The 13,172-nt window shown below is 41.6% G+C and overlaps 1 protein-coding gene across 2 annotated transcripts in view; it reads right to left on the reverse strand.

Annotated features, from left to right (window-relative positions):
• Nucleotides 1-13,172, reverse strand: part of GALNT18 (polypeptide N-acetylgalactosaminyltransferase 18) — a 308,217-nt gene that overhangs the window by 64,850 nt on the left and 230,195 nt on the right. For both annotated transcript variants that reach the window (XM_074918427.1, XM_074918426.1), the window contains exons 9-10: nucleotides 2,286-2,469; nucleotides 1,163-1,360 (exon numbers count right to left, since the gene is read on the reverse strand). In XM_074918427.1, the coding sequence (XP_074774528.1) occupies nucleotides 1,163-1,360; nucleotides 2,286-2,469 (382 nt within the window). The remainder of the gene's footprint in view (nucleotides 1-1,162; nucleotides 1,361-2,285; nucleotides 2,470-13,172) is intronic.

Here is a 13,172-nt window from a genome sequence, read left to right on the forward strand (position 1 = left end):
GAAACAAGCCTAAACATCCAATATTCTTAAAGGACATTCACCCTACAACCCTCATGGAGAACAGTTTTGGGGTAAAACGGAAAAGTACATTTGCTCTTTATTTAAACTTTTGCTGTTTTCTTAAACTTTAGGTTTAAATACTTCTAATTTTAAAAGTCACTGTAATTAATATAGAAGGTTTGCCTCTCCAGGATGTAGTAGAATATTTCAAAGCACTTTCATAGTGCTAGCAGGGTTCATTAACACTGATAACCATTTCTAACAATGTGGAAATTTCCTATTTTCCAATTCTAGGTCCTGTTCCAACTACCAGCCTGTGGGCCAGCGCAGTTCAGAGTGTTTGAGCTGACAACTCCCTGTCAGCTGCTGCCCTGAAAAGACAGAACTACTGGATGAAAGCTACCCCTGACCCTGACTCCTCGTGCTGAAACTGCTATTTAAGGCTCTGCTTTGCAGCCGGTGAAAAGTCTTCACACTTTTTTTCTGCAGAGAGCTAGAGTATAAGTACCAGTGACCTCCTTGGCAGGAATGCACAGCTAGAAGAAAGGCCTGGGACCTCAGCAGAGCTGCTGAGGGGATGCAGAGGCACCTCGTCCCCTCCCTGAGACAGGGGTATTGTTCTGTACCAGCCTAACAATAGTCTAGACATAATAAGAAAGTACAGAGCTAGATTGCATCAAAGCAAGGATCTAACACAGTCTTTGCTCACACACTATCAGTGGACCAGCATTAACCCCTAGGACATAACACAGCTGTAAAGCTATGTGACAGTGTCATAAAGAATCCAGCTGTCAGATCAGTTCTGTTTATATGATATATTTGCAAAGAAAATTTTGCTTCTGGCCCATCACCACTGAATTAGCAGACAAGACATTTGGAGAAGGCAGTGCTGCTGGGCATTCGCGTCTAGCATTTCACTTCGGCTACGTGTTCTGCCACGTGCTAATAACAAGGAAACCTATTTGAAGAGATCTACTAAACCCAACAGTTTTCTTGATGATGTGTAGTGTAGGGGTCAAGGACAAAAGCTGAAGACAACAGCTCAATGGCATTTAACTAATTTACCATTACTGTCAGTAAAACCTACTGCATAGCTGAGACCACTCACCATCTGTCCTATCTAGATGAACGTTTCCAGTGACACACTATTCTAGCACGTTACCTTATTGGAGCTGTTGCGTTCTCCAGTTTCCACCACGACTTAGGAGGGTTCAGGTATCGGCACCACAGCTCCCAGTCAAACCCCTGTGCTGAGAGGGGATACTCCTCTATTTCAAAATTATCATACTTGATGTTATCAAATGATGGAGAAATGACTCTTTTTCTGTTCTCTTTTATCCTGGTGAGTACTGGTTCAGCCCTAAAAAAAAAAAAAAAAAAGTTAAAATTGTGTCAGTAGAAGCCCAGCACTGACGGAAACCACAGAATCACAGAACAGTTTGGGTTCAAAGGGACCTTTAAAGGTCATCTAGTCCAACTCTCCAAATAAATAGCAGCTTATGCTGTATATTTCAGAAGGGGCAAAGTCTACAGCTGTTACCCATTCAGAGCTCCTTTTTCTTTGAGATGGGAATTTTGACAGAACAGGATCTGCCACAAAATAACACACTGCAATATTTTATCTAGGATGCCCTATTACTAACCTTGATGTTAGCTGGTGAATGGAAGAAATGAGCATCTGCATATCATAAAGCATTTATACCCTTGCTACCAAATAATGATAACTTCAGGCTCTCAATATGATCAAGGACATCAAGATCAGAGTTAATAATAGATCTATCCTAGGGAATCTCCTGCCTTTTTACCATCTTTTTTACTCAAGAAGCAACAGAGAGATCAAATCCACACTGAATGATTTAAAATACATCATTTTAGTTATGTGCTGCTTTTGCACAGAGCAACGACCTCAGTGCCAAAATGACACTTCTTTGTTTACACTATAGAACATAAAAGAAACACAGGATTTTTAATTAAAAGAAGATAAATTTACCCCTATGGGCAAAGAGCTACATTATCAGAGGAGGTTTGTAATGTGCAGTTTTCCAATACAGTTTAAATACACTGTAATTAGACCAGGAGACAACTCACACTATAAAAATTTATTTAGATTACATTACACAGCACAAACACATTTTTCATGCTCGTGTCCACGATTGTGCTGTGATTTCATTAAAAAGATCAGAACGCTAACTCACCCTGTGTATGCCAGAGAAACGCCACTCAGTAATTTATAAACACTGCTTAGGAAAGGTCCCTCAGTCAGAGAAATTCAAGAAGACACATACCATCCCACATTGAATTCCACATGAGCATCAAAGAGCGCAACTACTGGTGCTGTGGCTACTCTCCATCCACTAACTCGAGATCGAATCAGCCCCTCTTGTTTGCTGTGTCGAACCACCTTGATGAAGCCAGGCTTACGGGCATTCACTTCATCAACATACTTCTTCAGTTTCTCCTTGAGTTCTTCTGTGGAAAGGAAAGAATTAGATGTTAACAAGATGTATCAGCTCAACAAGATGTAAAAACCTGTTCTTTCAGCAAAACAGGAGTCTTCACACGTGGAAATGCTCCCTTCTGATTTAACTACTAAGAATTCTCAAATAGTCAAGGCTAAAAGGAGGCAAATAAAAAGCAGAAGGACCACAAATTATATAGTAATAAAAAAATCCAGGTGTAACTATTTAGCCTACATGACTGACATCAGAATCCTGCCAATGTTTAACATTAACATGCCACAAAATAAAGCACGCACTCATAAGGTACCATAGCTACAGAAGTGCATATTATGTTTCTGCAGCAACAAACAAGGTAACTATCTTATATTTCCAGAAAAACATGTCCAAGTATTGTCCATGAACTTTCTTTACCAATATTTCAAGAAAAAAAGGTTAAGAATAAAATGAATTATTTATCCTTTCTCCATTTTCTTTCTTAACTTCAGCAACTCTTTTCTATCTCTGCTAAAAAGTTCCATGACTTCTGCTCTTCTCTCAGCAGAATAAAGACCAGTAAAAGTACTGGAGAAGAATAATTCCTAACTAAAACCCGATAATTTTCATATCAACAGCTATCATATCTACTGGTTTAAAGACCAGTGCATGAGAAAATCCAATATGCAGAGCTGGAATATGCTTTTCCTGCTATTATTAACTGAGACCACTGTTCACCACTATCCCCTATTAGCATGGCTATATCCTATTTATGCTATGGTACCACTCCAAATTCCCTTGGTGTTATTAAGTTCCCTTTTTTCCAAATCTCTCCACAAGTCCAGAAATGTCTTTGCTGTGATGCAGAATAACACTCCTGTGGTTACAATGCTAAGTGGATATCATCAAATCTGCATTAAGAGCTCAGTGCTGCCTAGCCCTTTCTGTGAAATCTTGAGCAAGCCACTTAACTTCTCCATAATCAACTCCCCATCTGCAAAATGGGATCAGCACACATTTCTTCTTTTCTGTTTATTCATATGTTAAGCTCTAGAAAACAGCAGTTTTCTTTTTCTCCGCATTTGGCCAGCACCTAGCACCCCGGGGCACTGAGCCCTCCTTCAGGGAGGCTGCATCAGCCAGGGGACAGCACCAGTGCCCAGCAGAGGAACGAGCAGCACTCACCACTGTGGCAGGGAGTACAACTTCTGTTATGTTGGCTGGCCCAGACTGCCTCCCAATAAAATACAACAGGGTTTTCCTTTTAACTCTAACCAGTGAGAACTTCCCTGCTATAGTTTAGCTGGCATTAGCAGTGCAATCCCCTCCCCGCTACCTGCGAGGGGAATGTTTCTGTGTTGAGCCCAGGTAGCTTCTCAAACTAAGCAGCCAACCACTCTGGGAACTGGTCATCTCAACCAGATCTGAACAACAGGCACACTAGAATGGTTAATGCAACAGAAAATTAAAAGCAAGCACACTTTGTCAGCCACATTAAATACATGTTCATCCTTGGAAAGGACCTGGATGTGCCCTCTCTTAGGCTGAGAAAGGGGAACAGAGCTGTTTCACAAGCAGTCCTCGCAGCTAGACTGTTACAGTGCATATGACCTTAGTGGACCTACTTCTCTGAGGATATGGAGGAAAGGACAAGATGGTCAAGTATGAATTGTCCTTAAATTCACCCCAGGTAGCCACCAGGAGTGATGCTCTTGAAGCTGGTCCCACTGGCATTGCAGAACTGTGCACGGCACATACTTTTGCGTAAATGAACTCGCTCATGGAAGTGATATAATACCAAAGAAAAGCAGTGATACAGTTTTTCATAAAGAGCAACAATTAAAAAGAAATAATCTGATGATCATGTCCACCGCAGTACTTAAACTGCAGCTATATTTTAGGAATGGACTCAACATATTCCTAGAATTTTCCGCATTATATTATCAATATCTATTCAGATTTTTTATCTATGGCTGCACCACCTTGAATAAACAGTAAGAGGCACTTGCATACACAGCACAGAGCACTATTCCACTTTGTATTAGATTTGCTGCATATTGCTCAGTACAAGTTTTTTCCTTTATAAGGTCAAAAAATCATATTCAGGTTTTCTGTCATGCTTGTGCAAAGCCACATGTTCTTTTTGTTCATCCCCTAACACACAGAGATTTGTAGCAAGCACGAAACTATCAAATCAACCACTAGCTAACAGCACTTTGAATTCAAAAGAAGACATTTACCTTACTGAAATTGTGCCCACCTAAAAATAGTGCACACCAGTCCTCTATTCCCAAAATGTAACACTGTGGAGGGTGAATATCAAAACATGAAGATCAAAGCTTTGTTCTCGGTGCAAGTGGCTGCTCATAGCTTTGCAATACTGGGAAGCTTTATTTGCCACAACAATGCAGCACCACCGGGTACAAAATCTATAAAAGGAAATCAGGCTCTAATAACAGACCTGAAAATCAGTAGCCTTGATAGAGTCATTGCTCCCTCAATCACCTTCGTTTTTAGCAAGTGGGCTATTCTTACTCCTGTCATAGACTCTTCCTGAAGTGGACTGACGTTGTGAGCTGAAGGAAACAAAATCTTTTTCATAGCTAGCTGTAGTACAGAAATAGGTGGAATTGGAACAGAACCCCAATCTTGGCTTACCACCAGCACGATTCAGCTGCACATTATAGCTGTGACATTTACCAGGCAGTACACACTTCTGATTTGCTGGTTACACTGCAAATGAAGTGAATGGCCTAAGAGGGTCTCAGGGGAACCCTGAAGCCTTACCCATGGTCAGCAGGAATGGAGGAATCCTTCCTGGACTTCAGCATCAGCTGCAGGAGGCAGAGGACAGTGTTGCATTTTACCCAACCTCCAATACTGGCCCACAGACAGTGACTTACTCCGGAGCATGTCCACAGGAGGCAAAGCAATATTTTGCAGTCAGGCATTTTCTGGCCTTTGTTATTTAAAACAGATTAGCCTTGCTTTGCAAAGGCAGAGTGCTGAGCAGAGCATTATGTGCACCCTTTGCTTGCGAAACCCATCGGGCAGACTCTCCCAGAAGAGAAGTCTACTAAAAAAATGTATCCTTTTCTCTCAGTCACGGGACACAGCAGACATGTAAATGAAGCTAAAAAAGTCACAATTTCGGAGAGAACACTGAAGACACCCTAGCAGGATACTTAAGTCAGGTTTTTTCATGCATTCCACATTTTCATGAGTTATCAAGAGAAATCTGAGTTGTGTCATTTGACAGTTTCAGAGCACCCTGCCCAACCGGACCGAATGATGGGACTCTCCCCCTAGAACTGATCATACACTTTGTGATGGCACTGATGGTCTTCAGCAATGTATTCTTAACCCATGCTCTGTTTCTTTCAACCTCAGATATGTTGCCTGAATAATAAAGTGGTTTTCATTAATTATTGTGCTTCACTGCTTTATGCCACCACAGGGAGAAGAAAGGGAATGAGCAAATGTGCCATCTTCAATACACTGTTGATTCAGTTTCTAATTATGGAAACATGCTTATAAAGATAAATGCGTTTGCCTTTCAGGCAAACAAGGACTCAATGTGACTAAGCTGAATGAGTATCTGCAATTGGAGAGACAGAGCAGCCACACGTGGAATGGGAAAATGGTGCCGATCTGGCGCTTGGAAATGTTGCACTCTACCACCTGCATGTGTATGGTACAGATGTCTGGAGAGCACAGCACAGCTCTCCTCAGAAACGTAGCAAACATAACTAATGTGCCATAATTATGTTTAATATTAACACAATCAAGTTCTAATACTTCTAAGAGGCTGTTGGTTTGTTTTTAACAAATCCACAAAGATTCTGTTTGTCACATTTCCCTATTCAGCATGACAAAGCAGTGCCGAAGAACTCACGCAACTCTGCCTTCTTAGGGAAGGGCAGAAGCAGAGCAGGATGAAGGCAGGGAAGGCAGGCAGCGTAAGGGTGAGAACGTGCCAGCCATCCCACAGTTACAGAGACTGTATGGGAAGGGATCGTTTAGTGAAGGCAAATCCCTTCACGAGGCATCTGCCTTACAGGACACGGTCTGAGAGAACGGTGGCTTGAGAGAGGCCCTGGCAATGCAGGTGCTCTCCTTGCAATAGTGCCGCTTGCCTGGCTCCTGTGAGTGGCCAGTCCTGGCTGAGAGGGGCAATCTGGGCCACAGTCCTGCCTACTCTTCAAATGCTGGGTGGCTGTGCCCATGCAGTATGGAAATGATTTCTCCCATACGCCCCAGGGAGATTCTCAGAAAGAAACCCATCTCCAGATCATGCCCTTCATGCAGTCACATGCCATGGCCTACATTTCATATGCCTCTCCCTACATTGGGAAGTTATCAGGCTAGATGCTCAGTGATGTAAGATGCCTTAGCCCCTTACTCCAGCGTGCTACAGCAGCTGTGAATCTGCCCCAGACTTTCAATTTTAAAGTTACTGATACAAACAGTGTTGTCATAAATAATAAATTACTGCCTCACCTTCATAGAGAAGTAGCTTAAAGAACAGTCAATTAAGCCTCACTTTCCCTAACTTTCATGCTTTAATGCACTCCCATTCTGAGTGCTTAAACGAGTCTTCACATCCCTCCAAACAATCACATTTGTAAAGTCTGACACTCATGCCTTGCTGAGACAGATGCATTTTACTGACTTTTTAAAACTCCTCTTCTTAGCTCTAAGTTTGGCAACAGAACTAAAATCATAAATAAATAAATAAAAGTGCTCTCATAATTTTATGCATTTTCTAAAGCCTGAAAGTCCCTGCTGACTTCAGTGCAGCACAACGCACGCTGGATGTTATTGCTGCCTCTGCAAGCCTTGTGTTTTTACCTTTAGGGAAAAATTTATTTCCATGTCAAAGGCCCAGGAATTACCATGTCCCTCTTCAACCTTAGCACCTGGCACAAACATGGCTCCTTTTACTGTAAAGGGAAAGAAATTATTCTTCAATACAGAATGGGGTTTAACATGACAATTGCCCTCCCTGTGCCAGAAATTGTGGATTGACACATTATAGGAAAGGTGCAAAATCCTGCCAATTCATTATCTTTATGCTCTAGCTTTGTGTGTTCACTGAGCTGCCTAGAAGGCACACTGGTGCCCAGGTATTTCCGTGGATCATAAGGGACACGTTTAAAAGCAAATCATTACAGCAGCTGCTGGTATAGAGTGGAGCCTGACTCAGAGCCAAGAGACCAGTGGTCAGTTTGCTCCTGGCAAGGATCCCGGGGCCTTCTGGAGCGCCCTGTGCAGTAGGTCAGAACAGGATCCACTGCCTCACACCAAGGCAAAGCAGGCAGCTGGCAGAGCACAAGGAGTCAGTAACCACCAGAGCTGCTGCCACGCCAGGAGCATCTCAGCAGGTACATCTTGCTTCTGCATGAAAGGCAAGTAAATTGGCAAAAAGACAGAATTCGCACAAACCAATTAATTTTAAACCAAGACTTTCCCATCTTTATCTGATTATTCGTGGCCCAAAGTCTTAGGAACAAGAAGAGTTGCTTTCCACTCTTCCAGTAACAATTTTATAGCTTTTAGGAAAGCAAAATGTATTAACATAGCTAACTTTGTTTCTGGCAAATAAAGAAAGCCTGTTATACCAGGTTTGCTGAAAAAAAAACCCAACCCTCTCTTCCCTTACAGTCACTCTGTAGGCATACAACCTGAATTCATGTAGTAACTTGAATTCATGGCAGCAGCTAGGCATGTAAGAAAAACTGTTTGCTGCAGTTTATCTAATAGGCTTATACATTGGATTATGTCACTTATTTTGTATGCAGCTCAGTGCTTCATAGTTTTTATTTTCCTTTCCTCTGGCCCCTTATCTTTCATGCTCAAGTGATCACCTCTCATCTCTGTAGCAGAGGCAGATAATTCAAAATGGAAAATATTTATAACCAGATAGAGGCATGTCATTTGTAATGCACATGTGTATATAGAATGTTCGCAACAGAGGGCAACAATGCACAAACAGATAACAAGGGCCTGCTGTGCACATGTATTTAATAACCTCACGTTATCTGGTAATAGATAAATCACCCCAGGGAAATTACCAACATGATGCAAGGAACTGATTTGGACAGACCTCAGAACCAAGAAAGCAGTATTGTCCTTTTCCTTCATTACTATCCCTAACTTGTATTGTTGACAGAGATGCATAAGCTAATCTCAGAAGTTCAGGCTACCCATATGTAAAGCCAGACAGTGTAATGAACTTTCACGGTCACAACCTTTGCATACAGCAGTCCAAAGTCTCAGCTGCTGTCACACCTCCCCACATCTATTAAGATAAATGAGGCCTACAACAATTCATTCCAGCTCACATCTCTGACTACAAGCCAAGGACTTCTTTAATCAAGCACATGAAGAGTACCCTTCTCCCACAATAAGGGCAGAAAAAAAGATACATTTCCCCTCTCAGCCCCTACACACAACATGCACTCTTTCAATTGCCCAGGAGAATCTAGTAGAGAGCAGTGGGAAGCACACAATTGCTTTCACGGGGTTTGATGGGGGCTGCTTTGATTCTCTCACAAACATCATGTCTATGCACTGGAGGACCTTAGATGGACACTTCACTGAACCCTCCTGCTGGTTGTAAGGTCCTGTAAATCTGACAGCATAATAACCTCGTACCAACAAAGAATTCCCCTTCAAAACAGTAATCAGTAAGTTAGCATACCTCCCAACACAAAACAGCCTCTGCAGAAGAGACCTGTGCCAGCAACTATTCCTTGAGCGATCTAACAAGACACGTACACTACTTGGGTTCATTTTGCTTTTTTACTAAACGATGCAATCACAAGCCATGAAAGTAGGATACCACCCTCCAGGTCATTAAATCCTACCTAGAAATATTGCTGCAGGTTAATAAATCCCAATGGTATGGGAAGAACAATGAGAATCATCTTCTGGAAATTGTGACATGAGTACTATGTTATGGAAGAGGGGGATACTAGAGAAAGAAATATCACATCTGTTATTTTTTGTTAGTACTGTTCTCTTGTAGTAATGTCTTTGTAATAAGGGCCGTAAATCCCTTTTATTTCCTTATACTTAAATTTATTGAGTAATGTTCAAAGACAGTGCTCAATTTCTGCCCTAAGGTGCATCCTGTCCTAAGTATCACTGAGCCTACATTCCAGCAGCAGAGTGTCTTGCAGCACTTTGCAAGACAGAGATAAACTGAGATGCCAGATGAATCGGCAAGGTCACACCAGAAGTTGCAGAAGGGCAGGAATAGAACCTGGGCCTCCCAAATCCCAGGGCAGCACGTTAACACTGCAGGATTTCCATGTGGCTGTGATTCTGCAGTCGGAGCCATGGCCCACGTGGAGCCCGGAGAACTCCGTGCAGATGCAAGAGCTCATCCACATCACTGGGTCTGGATTAAGAGGCAGCTGATATCCACAGCTCTTGTTAACGTCAACAGAAATACACTGCAACAAAGGAATTAAACACGGCCTTTCCACTCCCCTAACAATGGGAGAGACTCACGTGCTTACCTCTGAGAATAGAGTAGAGCTTACTAAAAGTGTTAATATAAGGAGAGGAAAAGAAATCTGCTCTCAAGAGAACATGCCTTCCAGCTCTTTAATGAATTTAAGTGTGTGTGGCAAGAGAAGACTAATAAAAAAAGCACAAAGTGCATTTTCTTAGATTACAAAATTCTCAAATTAGAAAGTTCACAACTGACAATAAAAGACATTTGGGTGTGTATGTGCTTATACCAGAGAACGTGCAAACACAAGCTAAAAGTAGCACGGGGCCTTCCCAAAGCACTGCCAAGAGCTACCAACTGCCATACAAGCAACAAAGCAAGGGCACAGGGGCTGCTACGTGTTTCCTCATGGCAACACCTAGAACCCTTTCAACAGAAAGGTGTTTAAATCTTCAAAAGATCGTCCTGATCTATGTGTTTGCAGACCTGTAATTATATCATCTTAATTGTTCCACTCAACTTTCTGATTGCTGGACGCTTGAATTCATCTCAGCAGGAACGGTGTTCCACTCTGGTTTACTGTGTATGACTGCTTCCCACTTTGGGACTCTTACTGGATACGTTACGGGCACAGCAATGTGATCACAACAATGGTTACACCAGGTCAGGAACAAGCACTATCACGGAAATCAGACATTCATATCACACCTGATCCAAGAGTGACTGCTGGTGTTTACTTGGCTACGATAGTCTTAGAAAGGGGCCATAAAGTGAGAAGTATACAAGCACCACGACCATGCATGAGAGCTGACACAGTGAATATAATACACTGCTGAAATAATCACTGCCAAAATTCCCAGTTCAAAATTTCGCTTCTTGGTGTTCCTGAACTCATTTCTAAAATGACCTTTAAATGTTAAAGAGAAGTGCCTGAGAAATGCATTCTAATCCCAGCTGGAGAGCAGCTGTTTCCAGTAATCTAAGTGGCTTTTTTTTTTTCAATATACAGCATTTAATTCTAATCTATTTCTTGGGTGTGTATGGAACAGAAAAAACACCATTCAGAAAAAGAAACTAAATGCCTGAACAGAGCCAGAGCAGACTGTATATAAATCTAGAAAATACAATCTAAAGAGCACGTTAGAAATATTCTGCATTTCGATTACCATCAGACACAGCAGCCTCTTGCTGAACTGTAAACTTGACAAACAATCATGACTCCAACAAACAGCATGGCAGTTCATGTTACGGTAACAGATTCATAAGGAAGAGGAAACTGCCAATTAAAACACAACAGTCCAAGTGTAACTATTTTATTTCCAGAGTGTATTCAGAGGAAATTAGTCACATCAGTTGCATTAAAAATGGAATATGCAAATATCCAGTTAGAAATGTATGGAACAGAGCTGCTTATATTCCTCTCTGGATCAAACCTCTCTCTAACATCAAGGAAGCTGAGAACAGGACTACAGAAGGAAGAGGAAACAGGAAGAAATCACAGAATACTTCTGGGTCAGAAGGGACCTCTGCAATCCATGCCTCGACTCAAAGCAGGTCCAATTAAACAATATTAAGTAACAATCACTATTAAAGAGTTATTTAAGAGAGTACCAGAGAGCATTAAAAGATAGGTTCTGGTTTTAATAAAGAGGGCTCAGCCTTGCATGCCACATTGGTTTTTATTAAAATCTTACTTTATATCAGAAATTATAAACCAACTTTATACTCATTGCATAGAATTAGTTACTTGGGAGCAAAACAGCAGCTAGTACGCACTGAACCTGATGACAGATACTATGAGAACATCCTTCAGGGCCAGGACAGCAGAAACACCATTTCCCCTTTTGAGATCTCACTGTACGAATCAAACTGCAGTTAAGGAAAAACAACAAATCCCCTTCTGTGGTGCATTTTTTTTAACCTTGTCCAAATGTACCGTTACCAGCTCTTCTTTTGAATGAATCTTACTCTACCACAGAACTCTTAGACATCTGATGCAAAATGTTCTGTCCATATTCCAGGTCAGAAAGATTGATTTCTTGACTACTGTGATCATGTTGTGTGCGACCTGCTATTTTCTCCTTTCAAAGGTTGACTGCCACTTGCAGAAGAATGCAATTCACCACAGCAATAGCAATGCAGCACCCAGTACACCGAGGAGAAATACAACCTGCCCGGGCAGGGGGGCTTTTTTCGACAGATGGGATTAGTTCACAAAAAAGACTTGATTCACATCAGCAGAGCTGCATTCACACAAGATCCTTCCATCAACAGACACACACACACACAAAAAAAAAAAAAGGGGGGGGGGGGGGGGGGTGTATTATACCAATATAAGCCAGTAAAAATTTTGCAGGGTGATACTGATGACCTCTGAAGTCATCGAGAGCTCTTCAGAAGAAAACTCTTACATGTCCAGACCCCGAATGCAACATCACACATGACATCATAACAAGTGTGTAAGTTATAATTAGCCCTTGTGAAAGCCAGTTCTCAAATGTCCTCATATCATAACATACAGTCTTGAAAAATTCTGCCAAAACCAATATATTACACCATACATTCGTCAGAGTCTGCCAACCTGGCATAAGAAGAAGCAGGACCTATCCCACCACCTACCAAGCAAGCAAAGAAGAGCCTTCGGTGTGCACTTTCACTACAATCCTAGGAGGAATATCACCTCACAGACCATCGCCAAGTTCATTGGGGACAACCTGGTAGGTATCTACTGTGCTATTTAAGTCATGGGTTTCAATTCACATAATTTGAATAATTTGGAAGTGACAACCTCATTTTTTGAAACTTCATAAAATACGGACAGAATCCAAGCAGTTCTTACTCCTGTAGAACACCCATTCAAATCAGAAATGATGTGGTGTGAATACTGTAAGAGCTGCAGGATTTGTTTCTATCTAAAGACAGAAACTGTTTTTTTTCTGAAGAATCAACTATGTACATTTTCAAATTAAAGCAACAAATTCTGGCTTGCTTCTTTCCCAGCATATTTGATCACTCCTTAGGAGTAACACAGTGCTGGGACTGTGCCATTTGGTAGCTGTGGAAAACCCCTAAATCTGGCATATATGATTTCCAAGAAAAGGACTGCTTATTATAACAGTGCATCATCCACTGCTTCCTAAAAATCCCCAACTCCAAATCTTAACAGAACACAATCGCATGCAATTTGTATCTTTAGATGAAATGTAGAGCATGCAACAAATTATTCCAAGCCTTTCCTCAGTGATGAGAAAATTTCTCTGTAGGCATCTTATCACAAT

This window comes from Athene noctua, chromosome 14 (assembly GCF_965140245.1).
Source record: "Athene noctua chromosome 14, bAthNoc1.hap1.1, whole genome shotgun sequence".
Classification (NCBI taxonomy): domain Eukaryota; kingdom Metazoa; phylum Chordata; class Aves; order Strigiformes; family Strigidae; genus Athene; species Athene noctua.